The sequence below is a fragment of the Pocillopora verrucosa genome, chromosome 4 (assembly GCF_036669915.1).
Source record: "Pocillopora verrucosa isolate sample1 chromosome 4, ASM3666991v2, whole genome shotgun sequence".
Lineage (NCBI taxonomy): Eukaryota > Metazoa > Cnidaria > Anthozoa > Scleractinia > Pocilloporidae > Pocillopora > Pocillopora verrucosa.
The window spans coordinates 5,994,139-6,013,697 of NC_089315.1; the positions used below are offsets into that span (position 1 = coordinate 5,994,139).

Here is a 19,559-nt window from a genome sequence, read left to right on the forward strand (position 1 = left end):
TGCAAGCATTGTAAAGTTCAACATAAGAAGAACCTAATAAAACGCTCTTTTAGTTTTTATCTCAGTGTTTAAATTATTTAGCCAAAACGAAAAAACAATGAATATAAGCATGAGTCGGAACCATTCCTGTTAGCGGTGAAATGCAGGAATGGCTCCAGTCTCTGATCGTCCGCTTAAACTGCCTAAATGAGTTTTGTCAGCGGATGACTTTTCCATGGCCGGAAAATCGCTGAACGACCTCGCTGAGCGAGAAAGACTCTGCCCTCTTTTGGTTATTTAAGTAGCCATTTCTTGTTTGACACGTCGGTGTTTTCACACGCATTGATATTTCATTGTTCTGCTTAGAGACACACGGATAAACAATACTTACAAGCAAGGAGTTAAGATATAACCCATTCACTTTTACTATATTTTACTATTTTTATCATCCAATGACAGGTCGGAGCCATTCCTGTATTTAGTCGCTAGTGAAGGAATGAGCATGCAGTTCGTGCTTTTAACAACAAAATATACTTGTTTGACCCTACAACCAATGAATTTAGAAAATTTCCTTGCGAAACTGATGAGATACCAGTTGACCTAAGTTTTGTATACATGCTTCAGTCTGTTCACCAAGACCCTAGAGTTTTACCTCGAGTTTCGTTTTTGAAATTATGCAATTAACAAGGATTTTAACCTTTTTCGTCTATCAAATCACTCATTTTGCTTTCAGTGTTCTTCGTGATCTTGTGGTCAGGGCCCAAAATATCGTTTTGAATTACGAAAGCCTCATTAAGCTTCTTCAAAGCCTCATCAAATTGTCGTTGAAGGACTAAGACATCGCTAAGCTGAACGCATGAACGAGCTGTATCCTGATGATGACCCAACAGCCTCTTTCGTAGGCTTCGAGCTTCCCTGAAGTACATCTCGGCCTGGTCGATGTAACCTCGCTCAGAGCTTCCAAGGGCCTTGTACGAGTCAGCGATGTAGGACAAAATTGAAGCTGTCCAGGGATGGTCACCAAGCTGCTCTTTGTAAACTGGTAGAGTGTTCTCTTTCCAAATTTCGATTGCTTTTTGATGATCACCACACAATCGATAAGAATCTAACAAAGTGTGAAGACAAGAAATAGATTTTACATAGTTTAATGAATCCTTACCACATTTCAAAAAGAAACAACTGGTATGAATGAAGAAACGGACCTCTGATTCAACGCCGGTACGCGTCGTGGGTGATTTTGTCGAAGAATATAGAGCTTGTAAGCCGTAAACTTTTAAAGGGCTATTTCTCAAATGGATTAGAAACGTTAGTTTCGTTCTTAAATTAACAAATCCCTCCCCATATCACAAATCAATTCATTGTCAGACTAACCAAGGAACATAAACCTTTTCAATCACAAGATCCCTAAAATAGAATTTTCCCTTGCAATAGCACCTTCTGAATCAAACATTACGCGCATGAAAAATAATTCAAATGTAAGTCAATTAAATAGGTGAAATCTTGGTTGTTGACTAAATTCTCCTTGTCAGTACCATTGGAAATGTTATGGAACAGTATGGAGAATATGCATGGGGAAGTTAGGCTGCTAGAGATCAAGCATTCAGAAATTATTGTTTCACTTTCATGTCGAAGCCTGCAGACAAGACCATTCCCTCCTTCTCCATGAAAATAAGAGTCGACGAGATTTCAATACATAAGTTTAGTATGTCCCCTTTTCAGTTCTCATTTAACTGGAAATTTATTCGTTTTTCTCTCGGTTTATTAAAAGGAAGCGCCCAATTTGGAATTTCAAATCCTTTCAGCCTCCATCCAGTCTCCTAAAAGGATACGCGGGTGTTATACGGAGTGCAACCCAAAACATTTACTTACTTCCAAGGTCACAGTATCCAGCAGCAACATACAAACGGTTGCCTAAAGAATATCTTATTGAAATTCCTTCCTGTATGAGCTCTCGTCCTTTTTTTTCTTCTCCCTGCGAAGCAAATAACTCTTGTAAATATCCGGTTCTAGTCTACCTCAGTGCGAGTGATACCCCATTAGGATTGAAGCAAACTCACCCATTTCCGCTATTACTGATAAAGTTTCATTAGATTTTCTACAATCTTCGGTACAAGAGAACTTGCACACTTCACCATGGCGTTAGATTCTCATGAGCCCCACAAAAAGAAAATCAAAACAAAAAAAAGACACACGGTCCTCCTTTATATTTACTATGATCTCACCTGCAATACTAAACATACTCCGAGCTTACTAGCTGTGTGCGCATGCGTTTGGGACTTTTGTTCCTCCGCTGGTAATGTCCTGCGCATGTCATATGCTTCCTGAAATTTTGAAAGTGTGACTTTGTTTTCTTCTGGGCTGTCTTTGCTGTGAGACACGTCACAGAGACGACGGAATCCGAGTGAATTCAAGCTCTCTGCATGCCTCTTCTTGTCGCCGGACGCTTTAGCAATATTACAGCATTTCTGATAAAACGCAGTGCACTCTTTAGGGGGTGTTAGAACTTTTGCCACAAAATCCAGCACTTCTGTACTGTTGACGACGTCTAACACGAAATGTTTGTCATCTAAATCGTTAGACTCTTCGAGACAATTCTTCAGCGCTTCCATGACGTTCGCTTTCTGCTGTCGAAACTTACGGATCGCAACCAAAGCTGAATTTTTGCTGATAAACTCTTTGCTCAAGACTCTTAGCAGGCCAAGATAATGATGGTTAAATTTATACTGAGAGGTGCGCCACAGGTCGCTCATGCCTAAAGATTCTTTCTCTGTCCGGAAGTAGGCTTGGACCAAAGGATGCATCCTCATCTTTTCATCGGCGTCTCTCTGAAGAAGAGCGTACTTGACCATCCTGGTCTTCACTCTTTGATAGTGTAAAGAATCTTCAAAAAGGTACTGAATGTCTTCAGTTGAGAACTCCGATGGGAAAACAGAAAAAAGAACAAGATTCCGTTTTACCTCATCGGAAAAATTGTCAAAAAATACTTTCAGCGTGTTATTAACATTGTTGAAAAGTTGTGTGGGATTACTCCGGAGGTGTTGGATTAACTGCTCGGGACTAAAACAATTGTTCAGTGCGTCAGAACAGGTCACAAGAAGGAGTGGTATCCCACCACATAATTTAGCAAGTTCCTTGGAATGTTCCTCACTACAGTTTTTAACAAGCCTCCGAAGCAGTTCAGCAGACGAGTCGGGATCCAAAGGTTTGAGACGAAACGTACACACGTCTGCCGACACGATTTCAACATCTTTTCGAGTAGTGATTATCAACTTTACATTTGGGGCAGATTTCACAAACCATTTAGTGAATTCATCAAATTCCTCACACTGTATATTCTCTGTATTGTCAAGTACAATGACAGTTGGGATATTTCGCTCCGATAGTTTACGCTTCGCAAGAGACATAAAATTAGCGGTTGGCGACCAAACGCGACCATTTAATTGATCAAGAATCTCACTGCAGATGTCTACGAGCTTCTGATGATGACTCTCTACTCGTATATGTATTACAATCTCGTAACCTCTTTTCTTTAACAAGTGACTTACACCGACTCCCACTTCAGTCTTCCCCATTCCTGGGATAAAAAGAACAACAACCATGCGAGAGGCCTCCAGTATCTCAATGATTTCCTTTACGTCCGTGTCTCTTCCAACAAAGTGTGCGGTTAAACACGGAAGATTTCGAGGTAGATCACCCGGCGACGACGGTATACCTAAAATACGAAAAAAAAAAGGAAAGAAAAAGTTTGAACAGATACACGAACGGTAACCGACCCCAACAGATGTCCCAAAAACAAGTTCTATATACCAATGGACAAACAATATACCAATGGAACCCTGAATATAAGACCCCAAATAGACCCTTTAAGACTGTGCTAGCATAATTTTTGGCATAATAATATACATGACAAAATTACGCGCGCCTGATACGCGCATTTGAGAAGGAAGATGCGGTTATCAAAGAGAATGTCAGGAAACATTAAACAAAACATAAGGGTGTGAAGCTTTTTCAAAGTGGTGTTTTTATAGACATGCAGTATCCATATCTGGGAGCTTCTCCAGGCAGAATTCAAGTTTGTAAATGTTGTTTAGACACTTTCGGAGGTCAAGAGCATTTTTAAAAATAACTTTTTGGAACTATCAAATGCAAGGACAGCTAGCTTTAGCATGATTGGAACAGTGTAATCTTATTATCTACTTTCTTAAGGGAAATTAGTAGTACCTGTAAAATTGGACAAAGAACTGTGGGAGCAAATGGTGGGGAAGCTATCAAAGTTCTTTGGGAATACATGGTGCCTGAACTCCTCAGTAGAAAGATTCGTGAAGAGGTTACTCACGCCTGACTACGCCTTTAAGAGCCAGGATGGAATTAAAGCACCTTCTATCTTAAAATTAATTTAATGTACACTTAGAAGATTTAAAATAGTCTTTGTGGCCTGATTACAGGTTAGAGGATACACTTGATTTACTTGTTGTGTTTTGATATCAAGAAAGATATGACAGTACTTATAGATGCATTGTAATATGACAGAAGTGTAAGTTAGCGTGATATCACAAGTTTTTGTTTGTTAACCAATGTTATCTTCAGTGGATCAATTCCGAAAAAAAGGTTCTTTTGTTAAATTCAAACTAAATCAAGAGTTCGAAGTGGTTAAAGTAGGTAAGATGAAGCTGAAAGATTACTTTGCATAATGAAGTTGGGTTTATTTGTTTTTTTTTTGGTGATAAATTAGGAGAATATTAGAGAGTTCTTCTTTGTTAGTGGAGGAAGAAGATTAAAAAAAACCAGCACAAACTGTTAATATTTTATCGGCAAGAAGCACAAGTGGTATAAGCAGATTTTTTACTTATTTACGATCCCAGTAATTCAGTTCCTCGGTGAAGGGTTTCAAATTATTAAATATCGCCGTGAAGAATTTCATAGATTCGCATTCTCCCTGAAAAGTTTCCGTTTCAACGCTGGCATGTCATTGAGTTCGTTTCGAAGTGTTCCTTTATCAGCTCTTAAGATATCCAGTCAAGTCGCCGACGGTTTAACTCGCCAACGCCAGCGCATCGACGTATATAATCGAGTAGAGACGTCGGCGAGTTGGTCTTCAATCCAGTACAACTTATTAGACGTTAAACATATAGAAAAGTAACAGATCTTTGGTAAAAAAACAATTTTTTTTCTTCCAACAAAGTTTATAAGGATCTCATGCCGAATAAAACAAGGTAAACATCTCCAGTGACTATAAAAGCTTCAGACGCGAAGGAGATAATTATTGTGTGACAACAACACTGTAACGACTCATCATGTCAATCGGTCAGATTTTTTTATGAAAACTTGGCTTTCTAAACGAGATGTTTAGTAAAAAACAATTCTTTTCATTTCTAACGAGGTTTATAAGGATCTCAAATCTCGAATAAAGCAAGGTAAACACCGCCAATGACCAAAAAAAGCTTTAGACGCGAACAAGTTATTGTGCGCCAACATGACGAGCTTTGCTCAAGAAAAGAATTCTCACCAGGGATGCGTAAAATGATCCATAGGCTTGTCAAAGTAAAGCGAGAGGGCTCAATTAGCAAGTGAAAGCGAGGTGTTTGGCTTCGAGCGTGAAATTAATTGAAGTTAACAATTAAAATGTAAACAGGCGCGAGGATCCGCGCGGCTTGCGCGTTAGGAGTACTACGTAAATTTAGGACTCTTTTGCACAATTTTCTCTTTGGAGATAACTACGCATTCTTGGCGTGAATGGCAATTTTCATAATTGTAGAATGATTCAGCGACAAGAACGGCTTAGCTAAGCCGTAGTGTGTCATGGCATTTGAAGATAGCCTGGTTGTAGCGCGTGACATGACTATCAAGTAACAGTTATTGTACCCAGCATGTTTTGTTCGTGATCTACAGGTTTATTGGTTTGTGACGCAAAGAGCGATTATCTGTTCTGTCACGACAATACCAAAATTAAATTGTGTTAGCCAACTTATATTTCACTCTGATCAGACCTTTGACCCTAAGTCAACATAGAAGCCGGTGAGCCGCTCGGTAAGGACCTTGTTTTCAAGAAAGATTTCGACTGCAGTATGTTCTGGAGATACAAGAGTATCATTTAACACTTGAAACGATTGGGTAGATATTTTGATAATAATTTTCTGGCGTCCATACTGAGGAGCTCTTTCAGTATAAAATATCATTTTAGTAAGTCCCAATCATCAGGTAAGCGCGGGAACTTGTCCCGCGAAAATTCTATGCGAAGGTACGAGTATATTCGGCGGTATCTGCGAAAAGGGGCCATCGTTCTTTCCTTAAGGTAAGGTCTTAACTGTGTAAACTTCGCGAGGAAGAAATTCTACTCGCTGGCCTGTCCAATTTGGCTTTTAGACAAGGTTGTATGCCTGATAATTTCTGTCTAGAGCTATATGATGACGCGCGATAAATCTCGCTGCTTAATAACCTTTGAGCGGAAAATGATGATGCCCAAACCATTTAATCAGCAAAGCAAGGTTTACCTTTACTTCTGTGCTTTCGAAGCAAGAGAAGGAATTATTTCTGTGATAGTTAGGTGACAGATGCTTAAAATCACATAGTGTATTATCTAACTGTTGAAACCTAATTATGGAATGAACCCTGACATCACAGCTCAAATATTCCTTCCCTATAAGATGACGCGCTCTTGGCAGGTTAGTGTGTTTTCTTACTAATCGTACTGTACTATTTCGCAATTTCGAAAGCAGAATCCTGAAGATACTCTCGTTCTTTTGTTATTTCTTACCCACTCTCTCGTGTAATCAGACTTATCTCCGTGAGGGAAGAACCTTCATTTTTGAATTTTTTTCCCGGTTTTGTCATTCGTACGTGAGCTGTTCTTATCTGAAGGCAGAACCTTTCCCTTTTTTCACCCGGTTCTGTCTCTCTTGGGTAGTCAGTCCTGTTTGGGCTGTTGTTATCTGAAGGCAGAACCTTTCCCTTTTTTTCACCCGGTTCTGTCTCTCTTGGGTAGTCAGTCCTGTTTGGGCTGTTGTTATCTGAAGGCAGATCCTTTCCTTTTTTTTCACCTGGTTCTGTCTCTCTTGGGTAGTCAGTCCTATTTGGGCTGTTGTTATCTGAAGGCAGAACCTTTCCCTTTTTTTCACCTGGTTCTGTCTCTCTTGGGTAGTCAGTCCTATTTGGGCTGTTGTTATCTGAAGGCAGAACCTTTCCTTTTTTTTCACCTGGTTCTGTCTCTCTTGGGTAGTCAGTCCTATTTGGGCTGTTGTTATCTGAAGGCAGAACCTTTCCCTTTTTTTCACCTGGTTCTGTCTCTCTTGGGTAGTCAGTCCTATTTGGGCTGTTGTTATCTGAAGGCAGAACCTTTCCCTTTTTTTCACCTGGTTCTGTCTCTCTTGGGTAGTCAGTCCTATTTGGGCTGTTGTTATCTGAAGGCAGAACCTTTCCCTTTTTTTCACCTGGTTCTGTCTCTCTTGGGTAGTCAGTCCTATTTGGGCTGTTGTTATCTGAAGGCAGAACCTTTCCTTTTTTTTTCACCTGGTTCTGTCTCTCTTGGGTAGTCAGTCCTATTTGGGCTGTTGTTATCTGAAGGCAGAACCTTTCCCTTTTTTTTCACCTGGTTCTGTCTCTCTTGGGTAGTCAGTCCTATTTGGACTTTTGTTATCTGAAGGCAAAATCTTTCCTTTTTTTTTATTTGGTTCTGTCTCTCTTTGGGAGTTGTTTCATTTTAGACTGTGCGTTTTCATCTTATGACAAACTAATTTTGAATTGCGACATAATCAAATTTACTTGTCTTGATTTTTTTTCCTTTGCAGATTTAATTGAACGTTAACCGCGAAAAGCCGTGATGAAAAAGCAATGTTTGTTTTAATAAAAAAAGATAGTTTTCCTGTTTAGATGACCAGCCAACCTTAACTTAATTACACATCATAAGTGCACGTTCCGTTGACTGGTAATTTTTACGTCGATGTTGTGTTTGCCTTGGTGGTGTCTGTCCTCAAATCCCGTGATTTTTCAATTAAAAATAAATAACGACTTTAGGAATAAAATTACCAACGAGTAAAATACCTCTTCTCGTAACGTATTAAATTGCATTTACATTTCCAACTCTTGTTTCAGACACGAGATGTAAAATCGGTCATAGATTGTAAAAGAGATTTGTGAGTAAAGAACTTTTTCTACTTGTCTTTGTTTATTTTCTCGCAGCCTTATACATGAGGTTCGCTGTGTTCGCAGTGGCGCGCCAGGAAACCCCAGCAGGAAAAATTTCTTTAAAGATTTTACTCCTTTAATGATCTCTTTAAAGTATATTACTTCCTTAGCATTTAGCCAATTATATGGTGCCGGCGGAGGATACAAAAAAACTCCGTTATATATTTCTTTACAGGCCAATATTATCGGAAAAAAACCCAAACAAACAAACAAAATGAGTTCTGTTGCGCTGTGTGATCCATGAGTGTTCTCATCGCGGTTAGGGCTTGCTGTTGTTTGCGGTATTATTTTCCGGAGTGGACATACCATTACTACATTTTTGTTAGCGTTAAAAAAATCGGAAATACATGGTTTTGGTAAAAAACTTCATCTTTTTTAACTCTTAACGACTGTCGAGTTGTGTGTATCAATAGAGTGGGTCAGCAAATTTGCATTCTATGTTGCGCAAGGGGCAAGAGAAAATGGTTGACTCCCCGCGAGTGAAGCTGACGCTCTAGGTCGATTTCGATCTATTATTATCCTTTGCAAACAAAATTTCGATCATGGAGTTAAATTATAAAATTACTTTGGCTTACATTGTGCGCTTTAAAGTAAACTTGAGTTGTTAGATCCACGCGAGGGTTTAACCTTGAAAAATGCAATCACGCGAGTGGAGCTGACATTAACGCGTGTCCCTATCTGGAAAACATTCGTATTGTGACAAGAAGGGTCTGCTTTAAGGTTTTGGGTTACTCTCGCCATGCAATTTGGACGCCGAAAAGTGCCCAAAAAGTAATTACTGAAAATTCACCCGCAACACCTCGGTCGTTCTGTGGGCGCGAAGTCAGTTCTTCTCTTACAGTTAATAATTGCCAGGCGGATCTCAGATCCGCCTCAGCCTCATTTGCATAAATTCTTTTGGTGAGCAAAGCTCGTCATGACACTGTAAAGGCTCATCATGTCAATCGGTCAGATTTTGTAAAAAAAAACTTAGCTTTCTAGACAAGATCTTTCGTGAAAAAAAAATTGTTATTGACAGTCTAGGCTTCAGTTATAACGCGTCGTCCAGGCAGCCTTACGCGATATATTGGCAGTGTACCGTCCTTCCAAAGAGAAATCACTGAATGCCCTTCCGACCCCTCCAGCAGTAAAACAAGTTACGTTGGATTTTGAGGCAGCTATGTGGGCGGCTATGAGGTATGTACTGCCCGCAGTACAACTTCAGGGCTGCGTGTTCCATTGAATCTAGGCATTATGGTGAAAGGTTGGTTAAGTAAAGTTTACCATAAAGTTAATGGACGATGTTACGATTATGATTTGTATAACACGTTATATGTCTGTTTGTTTCTATATAGATTCAAGAATTGGGGCTTCAAGTCCTTTATCAGAGAGACGAAGGGACCTTCAAGTACCTCCGCAAGTTGATGGCGTTGCCCTTCCTTCCGAGCCAATTCCAGCTATGTTCGAGTCTTTGAAAGAACACGCCACATCACCAGCCCTCCGCGAGCTTACAAGATACATTGAAAATCAGTGGGTTCAGTCCCTTGCATTCACGCCCAAAGACTGGGGTGTTTATGGCAAGCCTACAAGGACTAACAACGACATTGAAGGAACTTTTATTTTGAAAATTGAATGGTAAATTATACAGGACCTTAAATGTCTAATGACGGTATGCAGAAACATCATGTGTATTTCCTTCACGTCTCCTTCGTTTTGTGCTAATCTTTACATCCCAGGTTGGGATCATGCACCTAATAGAAGAGCAATGGGGAGGCATCTTCCGTCTTACGAACTAATAGAACTTTTACACAGGGAAGCAAAATCGGTTGCCAAATAAGACACGTCTTCTTGGCAGATTTTTTCTTCTTGGCTTAAGAAGCGTAAAAACTCATGTTGTCTTTCGATGGCATCGAGCTCTCCTCGTGGCAAATAATTATTGTTGTATTGTCTGGCACAGAGAAATTTCATTTTGTCCAACTCTTCTTTTGTTATTTCGCGAGCAATGTCACCCAAGAAAGTATCGAACTCTGCTTTATTTCTAGGGGGTAGCGAAATATTCGGCGGTCGAGTGGACTGCGCCATGTCTGACAGACTTCCCGTCTCAAGCCACGCAAACGTTACCTAAGTGATTAAAAAACGATTCGCGTGACACCACAAAATGTTGAGGGTGAGTCTAGTCACGCAGAACAGCTCGGAAATTGACACCTAGCTACATTTTCTAACAAACTTGACTGTATGTTTTAAGCAAATGAAGATCATCGCAGTATATTGACTGTATGTGTAATTATGAATGAAGGGATTACTTTCGTATAAAAACTGTGGTGCTACATCGGTGGGGGCGTATAACAGGGTAATTCAGTATTATTGATAATCAAGAGTTTGTGGGTCAGTCGGTACATAATCAGGAGGATAATGAGAGAAATTTGCAAGATATTCGTAAAAATTATTCACAAATGAGTCGACGAATCTTTCGAACAATGCTCAAGTAGAAGAACATAGGGGACTGGGGTCTAATGGCGGACACACGCACCGTCATTAGGCTCTTCGTATTTCTTATTCTTCTAGCCCATCTAGCGGAGCCTAGGTTCACCAGCTTGATTTACAGGACGGCTAAAGATACTAACCTGCCAGTCGGACCATCTCCCAAACTGGAACTGGTTAAATTTCGCCGGAAACATCGAGTTAAGTTCGCTGTTCAGAAGACTACTAAACATGGGCCTGTTATGATATGTCTGCCCGAAGCAGCGTTTGTCCTGCGGCCCGTCGGACTAGAGAACATCATTAGAAGTGGTGACGTTCACCCTCTACCAGGACCCTGTTTAATTCAAGACCAGCAAAGGACTTCTGACCGAACCCGACCAACAATTGCGTATTCTCCTTCGGCTTTGCGTAATTTGGCTGCCTCTATTAATAGCGTCTCTTTGTGTCCTGAATTAAAACACCGACTCCAAGACCTAGGCATTCTACGCTTTCGGAATACCTTCACTCAAAAACACATGCCGATTCCTGTGATTTCAAGACCCTGTCAATCCAGGAATATTTACAACTCAAGATCAAGAAATTTAAATAATTGTGTCTCCATCTTGGAGATGGAGAAGTACTGTAAGCTGAAAAGAGGGTTCAACTGAGCTCTATTTAATTTTGCAAGGTTCTGCACTACTATCAAGATGGCTCTGACCAAGGCTTGATGACTGGCTGCCATTCCATAACTGTATAGCTATGACAGCCCAAGACACCATTGGCAACATAATTCCAAGCTACATTAGTCAATGGTGCCTGATAGCTTAGGGAAAGCTGACTTCAAGTACAACAAGAAATACAATTCCAAAAGTGGTTCTTACGGACATAAATGTTAATAATCATCATTTTTTTGCCCATGTAGTAAGGTGATTTTTTAACAATGGCTTTTCAGTATTACAGCTTTGCACTCCTGTTACATGAAAATTACACTTACTTACAGCCAATCAGACAAGCATAATTTTTTTTCACATATATTATTCATAAATACATGGATCATGTAAATTGGTTGTCTTTGAAAAATTTACCAGTGTTTATGAACACCAAATTACACTCGAAATCATGTTACTACCCATGAAAGTTGACGATATGTATAATAGATAACAAATTAAAACACAGGCGTAAACAAAATGCATATAACACAAACATTTGTTAATTGAAAAAATTAAAATTACATTTCTGAAAAACTAATCCTCAATAAATATTATTCTTCTTCCCATCTTATTACAAAATGTTGTTCACAGAAAGTTCTGCAACTATTAATTTTTCTTAACCCTTTCACTCCCAAGATCTAATTAGTAATTCTCCTTACTATCTGCCATACAATTCTTATGATGTTAGTTCAGAGAATTTGGTATTGCATCAACTAATAATCCCATCATTGATATTGATATTGTATTGATATTGTAAGGAGAAATTCTGTCTTGGTCACTTGTGGGAGTGAAAGGGTTAATGGGGGGGGGGGAGGGGTGAAGGGATGTTAGACTGATATACAGCATATTATTATTCATTTCATATGTCCTAAATTTTATAAGATTCAACAGATACTTAACTAAAAGGCAACGACATTCAGGGAGTTATATCTTTTTAAAATAATATTATATGATATTTCTTTCACTGGATTTGATTCAGTGTCTAAGATACTGTGATACCAAAATTATGTGTGTCTTTAAAAACAGAGGAGACCCTCATACAGTGTAAATATAGAAAACCCACTATGTACCTACATGTACATGTACATCTCACTAGAAAAGAAGAGGAGATATAACAAGCTTTAAGAATTACTGGTACAGCTGCATCTACTAAATTAATTTAATCTTATTCAATTACACACACAAGCTTCATATTCTACTTTTGTTTACTTAATTACACTGTAGGAGAAGCATGTGTACATCTACGCCTTGAAATGGGAATTTCTCTTTATGCAACATTAGAACTACCAATTGAAATTGAAAATGCTCTAAAAAAATTGTTTTAAAATATTTCATGTATGTCAGCTGAATTTTACACATAATTAGGACTCAGACATGGTTTGATGTTACTCTGGTTTAAAGATTTAATTAATGTCACCGGTAAGTTATAATTCATACACCAAACCTTTCACCACTCCTGTCTAGTGCCTTCATCAGGCATGGTCCTTATATGCTGCAACAAGAGGTCCTTTTATATGCTAACTAATTAGCTTCCCTTTTTTGATGAGGCGTGAATAGGCATCAGGCAGTAAGCCACCATCATCAGAGTTTTTAAATTGTGATTGTTGCTTAGATTGTCCACCTGGTTGCCTTATGAACTTTAATATATCATAATTAGGACTATTTCTTGAAAGACAAACTAGAGCCTACAGTAATGTTTTAACAAATGTCTTAGTTCAGTTTTGAAAAGTTTTAGTTATTGATTTAGTTATTATTATTATTTAATCATGATCATTGTAAAAATATCACTGTTTTCTAAACCTACATTGAAGATAAAATTCTATACAATCTGAGCCCTGAAAAGCCCCAATATTTACCACTTCACTATGTACAATCCACGATGAACAAAAAGGTTGGACTTATTAAAGCACCAGGTACAGGTGAATTTTCTTCCCAGTGGATTAAAAAAAAATTACTTCTCTGGTTGTGGTTCCTCAATAGATGACCATCTTTTCATAGCCAACTGCTCTTCATCTTTGGCTTCATCATGCCGCCCAAGCTGTTTGAGGACATGAGCTATCTCTCTGTGTGTGCGCATTGTTTCCTGGTGGTTCCCTAGAACCTTGTCTTGAATGCGAAGTGCACCTCTCAGAGTTTCTAGAGCCTCGTTCAGCTCTCCCTTCATAGCTAGGACCTGTTAATTGCAAACAAGAGCAACATGCAGTTGAAAACAAGCAATTCTGACTTGGAAACCATTTAACCATATTTAGCAAGACAAAGGAGAATTAATACTTGTATGTTAACCCTTTCAATCCCAAGATCTCTAGAGTAATTCTCCTTACTATCTACTATGCAATTCTTATGATGTCTTACGATGTTAATTTGGAGAACTTGTTATTGCATCAAATAACAATCCCTTATTAATATTTTACTTTGTTCTCATCACTTTTCTGCTTGATCTTGTATTGATACTGTAAGGAGAAATCCCATCTTGGTCAGTTATAGGAGTTAAAGGGTAAAATGATGTACCTTTCCAAGACCGTGGAAGGAACGTGCTGTTTCTTGGTGATCACCCAGTGACTGATTCCTCATGCGCAGTGCTTCACGGAGGAACTTAATTGCACTTTCATAGTTTCCAAGGGCCTGGTATGATATGCCCATGTCATCCATCAGGGTAGCAGTAAATGGATGATCTCCAAGCAACTCTAAATACACTGGAAGGGAGTATTCTTCTCTGAACTTGTTAGCCTCTTGATGAGCATCATTGAATGCATAAGCAGCTGCAAGTAGATGTAAAAATAAGGTTTTCTCATTATGAAGTGTGATATTTACGTTGCATTAAGTGCCCATGGAGAAGTACTCATATATCAAAAGATCTTTTTTGATTTATTCCAAAAATTGATCATTGCCAAAATTTTTTAATTCTAATATACAGTATCTTATTTCAAAAAGTAAACAGTCAGGAATAGATGTATTACTGTGTTAGTGCTGGCCATGTTACTTTGAATCAAGTAACGTGTACATGTGTGACAACAACAAACCACCCTTTGGTGAATATGATAAAGATACACATTTAACCAGCTGATTGACCTCCATGAGCTTGTGAAAAGAGTTGGCGGCCAGCAATTTTCACCCATTAAATCACACTCTTGAGCCAACATTCCCAAAATTTTCTGAGTAGCATGATAAAATACTATATGGCAATAGAATGCAAACTTTGTATGGGCTAACATCCATTCTTGAAAAACATATGGGTATTGCCTCAACTTTATGTAATTTAGCAGCAATTTGTGTTATTTTAAGTTGTTTGTGCTATGCAGCTTTGTGTTTACCAATACCCTTCAGGAAAATAGTGACTTTCATAGGGGTGCTCAGCTCCAAGCCTGCTGCCAAACTTAAGCCAAATTCTTGGATTCTGTTGAAAACTCTGCAAATGCTCATTTTGTGACGTCAAACAAGCTTCCTTAATTATTCCTATAACTAGAGAATGATGCATGCAATGTCAGGGAATAATACAAAGGAAGAAGGGACACTGTTAGTAGTTGCTGAAGAGAAAGGCAATTGGTCCATTATCACAACTTCCAATGTACTCAATTTCTGTTCTGGCCCTCTATTGCTAAGGAAATCTTCAGAGATTATCAGAGTGAAACATGTACAGTGTACTATTATACAATATTAAAAATTCATACCAGCCTATTCAATTTACCTCCAAGGTCTTTATAGCCCACTGCAACAAAAATCCTATCCTTGTGTTGCTTCCTGATCTCAATTGCCTCCTTTATGCGTGGAAGGGCTTCACGTAAATCTTTCTGTTGTCCAAAGCAGCGGCCAAGTTTACTAAGGCAAAATGCACGCACAAGGGAAGAGTCATCTTTTATTTCTTTTTGTATCTTATCAGCCTCCTTAAATCTGGCAACAGCTGGTGGACATGGCAGATGACAGGCGCAGTGTGAAAGGATACAATATGCCTCGGAAGTCAAGCAGTCACTGTATCTCTTTTTATCATCACTTGCTTTGCAGGCCTCTGTGAACATTCCAAACACTGAGAGAAACTTCTCCTTTCTAAACACCTTCGCTAGGAAAGGAGTTACTTCAACAGCAGTGTCAATACAAATTTTATCCAGCTCAGGATCAGTTACAGAGTCTTTCAGGGCCTGCCAGATGTTAAGACGATTGATCAAGAAAAGCTGGACAGCCTGGCAACAATCTTGGGACAGGAAAACTGCATAGAATTCCTTTAACTTTCCCAAGTAATGAATATTGAACACTTTCCTAGCTGACTGGTAAATCGGGTACAAATCTTCTTCTTGATTCATGCGATCATGACAAAATGACTGGATTATATTGTGCACGTAATACTGCTTTAGTAAGTGATCAAATTGGAGCATGGAGTTATCCACAAGGTTTTGAAGCAATATCCCCAACTTGAAGTCTGACAGGTCTTTGAGGAGAAAATGGGCATCAGCCAAAGTGAATGTTGTTGGGAAAACTGCAAGAGATATCATGGCAACTTGCTGGTCATGATCAAGTCGGCTGAAGCAGATTCTGAGACAGTTAAATAGTTGATGCTCATGGCTGAGTGAATTGAGACTGAAAGATTTTAGAGTTGACACAGGGCTCATCTGGAACTCATGGATCAGAGCTTTAGCATCTACCCCTTTTGCCAATAGGGCTGCTGTGGTGCGCAGAACAAGTGGCACCCCACCACAGTGATTGGCTAGCTGTTCTGCATCCTCTTCAGATACTTTGGACTCCAGCGTCAGAAGCAACTCTTTGGCATGATCTGGACAAAGAGAGTCTAGCCGGAGCTCAAACATTTCAACAGAGATGAAAGTAATAGATTGACGTGATGTAATCAGGATTTTCACATGAGAAGCAGTCTGTGCAACAGTACCAATAAAATTACAAAATCCATCCTTCACTTGGGGCAGTAACATGTCTTCAGCATTGTCCAGAATGATGACAGAGTGCTTTGTTAAAGTGCGAAGGCAGTGCTTGGCTTGCTGAATTGGCTGCCTCCCAGCCAAAATTTGAAGAGCTCCAAGTAGGGAGTTCACCATTGCATTTAAGGATGTCAAACTCCTGAGGGAGACATAATACACATTTGTTTTCCCTTGTGCTATTACTGTAGTTCATGTCCTACTTGAATGGCCACTGCAGACTTTCCAAAACCAGGAGGTCCAGTAATGGAGACTATCTGACAGGAATCACTTGCCGAAAGTTTTTCTAGTACTGTGGAACATTGACCTTTCCGTCCAACAAAATTTGGAACTTTGGAGGGAATGCCGCCTAGGTTCTGAAATGCCTTTTTGATAACCACTCCTTATGGAAAGAAAAAATATCATAATGATGATGATCATAAAAAAAAGTGAGGCAAAATCAATAATGAACAGAAACTGAGGAGATAAAATCTTATCAGTATAAGCTTGACCACTGCTATACAAGGTTATTAATTTATTTATCAATGTTTCCCTTTTCTCTACTTGGTTTTCTTGTATAAGTTAGCAGCTTTAAAAATTAGCGATAACTAATCTTGTTAACTTTCAATCAAATCTTCAACAAATTCCTCAAACTTGATTTTTTTGTAAGTAGTAAATAGCCCACTTTGAATGCTTATAGGACAGTACATGAGCTACACTTGTGAAATTGGACAGTGTACTTGTAGAGCAATAAGGCAGATAACAAGTCATGCCTCACTCACTGTGTACATATAGATACAAGTAAATTGTAATCCTTTTTCAGATATTCAGCTATTGACTGTTACATTAATTGTGTTAAGGAAATAAGTCAACTGTTATTTTTATTCATGAATATGTCAAACAGAAGAATATCTTGAATCTCACATGTTTTCATAGTTTTGATTTAGTGATAACAGCACTTTGAGTTGTCCAGTTTTGTCTAAAGTCATACTCCCAATTTGTAAATTTTGACTCTTGCATTCGAGCATCAGATATTGTTAATTTTTCGCAAAGTTACAGACTGAATTGGACCCCTCTTGGTCTTATCTCATGATCAATAATCATAAGAGAAGTAAAAAATTATGTAATTATCAATTGAAAGGATGATTATATTTAAAATATTAAATAAGGGGTATTTTTCACTTTGTGATCAAAAATGAATTCTTCCAACCTGCGATGACACGCTTACACATGTAAATGGTACCATCAGACACTAATCACACGGTTATCACGTGCAGAAAGTAAAAGTTTAAAGATATTTCTTTCTACTGTAACTAAAATTTAGCTAAATTGTTTGGTGTTCATGTTTTAAGACCATATTTACGCCATTTAGGGCGAATGGTTTCAGTTAAAAACCTCAAAATAAATTCAACTAAAAGATAATAACCACGGTAAAGCTTGGCACATGAATTATTTCCACTCAATTATGCATGCACACCGAACGCAGCCTATAAAATTCAGGACGATTTATAATTACGCTATTACGGAAAAGGCGCTGTCCCAACTGAAAAGAAAAACCTTCGTAGCACAGATATATACGCTTCAAAAAATACAAAATGTTTTTTCCGGACAATTAGGCATTTGCGTCATATACATTAAATGTGCTTGACATACTGGTTCCTTTAGTCAATAGTTTGTACTAGTATTTGTCTCCACCCCCCTTGAACGACAATAGGAGATCACGTCCGCAGTTTTTCTAATTGTCAGAACCAATATCTTCTTGAAAACCACCTCTTAAAATCATTCTGCCAAGAAACGGATCTTTATGCCGTCAATACGGGGTTATAACTTCATGTTTACTTTTTAAAATCAAAATAAAAATCAAACACTCTAAAAGTTTAAGCCATGAGCAAATATCGTGCGAACCTCTCGAGCTTCCAGAATATCGGGGGTGGAATACTAACCTTGGACTCCAAGAAGAAGATTTCTGAGGTCCTGTCGTCCGATGTGGAAGAGAAGTGAGGACAGGGGGTCTTTATTGTCATTGCTGAGATCACAGCAGTGAATTAGTTCGAGAAAAAGCTACCGTGGACGCTTCACCGTCTCGAGGTGACTCGCCGGAATCGTTCCCTCGCACAAAAACTTCAAATTCTCAAAATCTTCATCCGTCAGTTCGCGACCAATGGAAAGCAGAACAGACAAAAAATTTGGGTCACCTGAATCCATGAAATATAAAATAAAGATACGAGAGTATCACCCTGAAAGAGAGAAAACCCTTTGCCTTGTCACGAATATTAAGCAGGTTGTATGAGATGTCGACTAATATTCAACCTCGCTCCCAGCTTCTCTCCTCTTTGCCTTCTTTTAGAAGAGAGAGAGCCCGGGAACAAAGTAATATTCCGGATGTCACGCCCTTGTCACGCACCGTTCCCCAAATATATAACATGTTCAAACTGACAATTTTTTTTCTTTCCCTAGCTCTCCTCTTATTGGATTTGTTCCATTAAAGCGTTCTTTGTGATCAACAAAAAAATCTGCCGTGTTTAAAGGTTCGTCTCTTGGAAAGTCAAGCCTGAAAAACGAAGGAAACAAATCAAAGTTTGGATCATTCAGTCTTCTGCTTCCGTATTTTTGCCCTGTTCTACATTGTAATAACGTGGCATAATTTGCGCGTTTCATGACCCTATTTGTAAAAAAAACATAATAAGTGAAATAGAAAACAGGAACTATTCCAGTAACCTGTATTGTTGCATTTCCTCGTCGTAGTCCTTATGACCTTAACAAAGCTTTTGAAACTTGCATCTGGAATGTATGGAAATAGTATCAATGAAGAGAGGACTTTTCCCGAGTTTACATAGCTTAATATGTAATAGAGGGGGGAATAAGAGTGGAAGAATTTATGGGGTTGCTCAAACCGGAACGCTCTCAACTTACCCTTGATCAAACACCGGACAAACTCGCTTCTGTGTGTGATTTTGTTCGATTTCATTCCTTGTGCTACTTTTCATTTTCATATGCCTGTAGTTATAATATTTCTGGCCAACTCACTTTTAAATCCTGTAGATGCCAGAATTCAGAGCAGGCCTACCACAAATATTCTGTACAACTCCAAACCGTTCAGAAGCCCCCTGAAATAGATGACTTCGTAAACTAAGGAGAGTTAAGTTTAATGGTTGGAAAATTATAGATTAAGTTTAATCATTCAGAACTCAATGTAAATTATCTAGCTGAAAAACTTGCATTTGCTTGCACTTGGGTGCGTTTGCTTGTCAGTTTTGGTTTTGCATGCAAATCTTAAAATGAGGTGGAAAGAAAGACTGAAGGAAACGGACCAACCAATCAAATTAGTGGTATAACATTTGAAGAAAATCGT

General features: G+C 38.7%; 1 protein-coding gene and 1 non-coding gene across 2 annotated transcripts; both read right to left on the bottom strand.

The window, feature by feature from the left end:
- Nucleotides 1-2: 2 nt before the first annotated feature.
- LOC131783763 (uncharacterized) lies at nucleotides 3-4,269 on the bottom strand. Its single transcript, XM_066165251.1, has 5 exons — nucleotides 4,201-4,269; nucleotides 3,806-3,815; nucleotides 2,202-3,691; nucleotides 1,849-1,951; nucleotides 3-1,084 (listed from the first exon to the last, which is right to left on the bottom strand). The coding sequence occupies exons 1-5, from the start codon at nucleotides 4,267-4,269 to the stop codon at nucleotides 672-674; spliced, it is 2,085 nt and encodes a 694-aa protein (XP_066021348.1). The 3' UTR covers nucleotides 3-671.
- Nucleotides 4,270-11,239: 6,970 nt separating this feature from the next.
- On the bottom strand, nucleotides 11,240-18,740 carry LOC131783772 (uncharacterized). Its single transcript, XR_010717419.1, has 4 exons — nucleotides 18,151-18,740; nucleotides 14,995-16,610; nucleotides 13,818-14,068; nucleotides 11,240-13,482 (listed from the first exon to the last, which is right to left on the bottom strand). It is a non-coding gene; the product is annotated as an uncharacterized protein (transcript).
- Nucleotides 18,741-19,559: the final 819 nt, after the last annotated feature.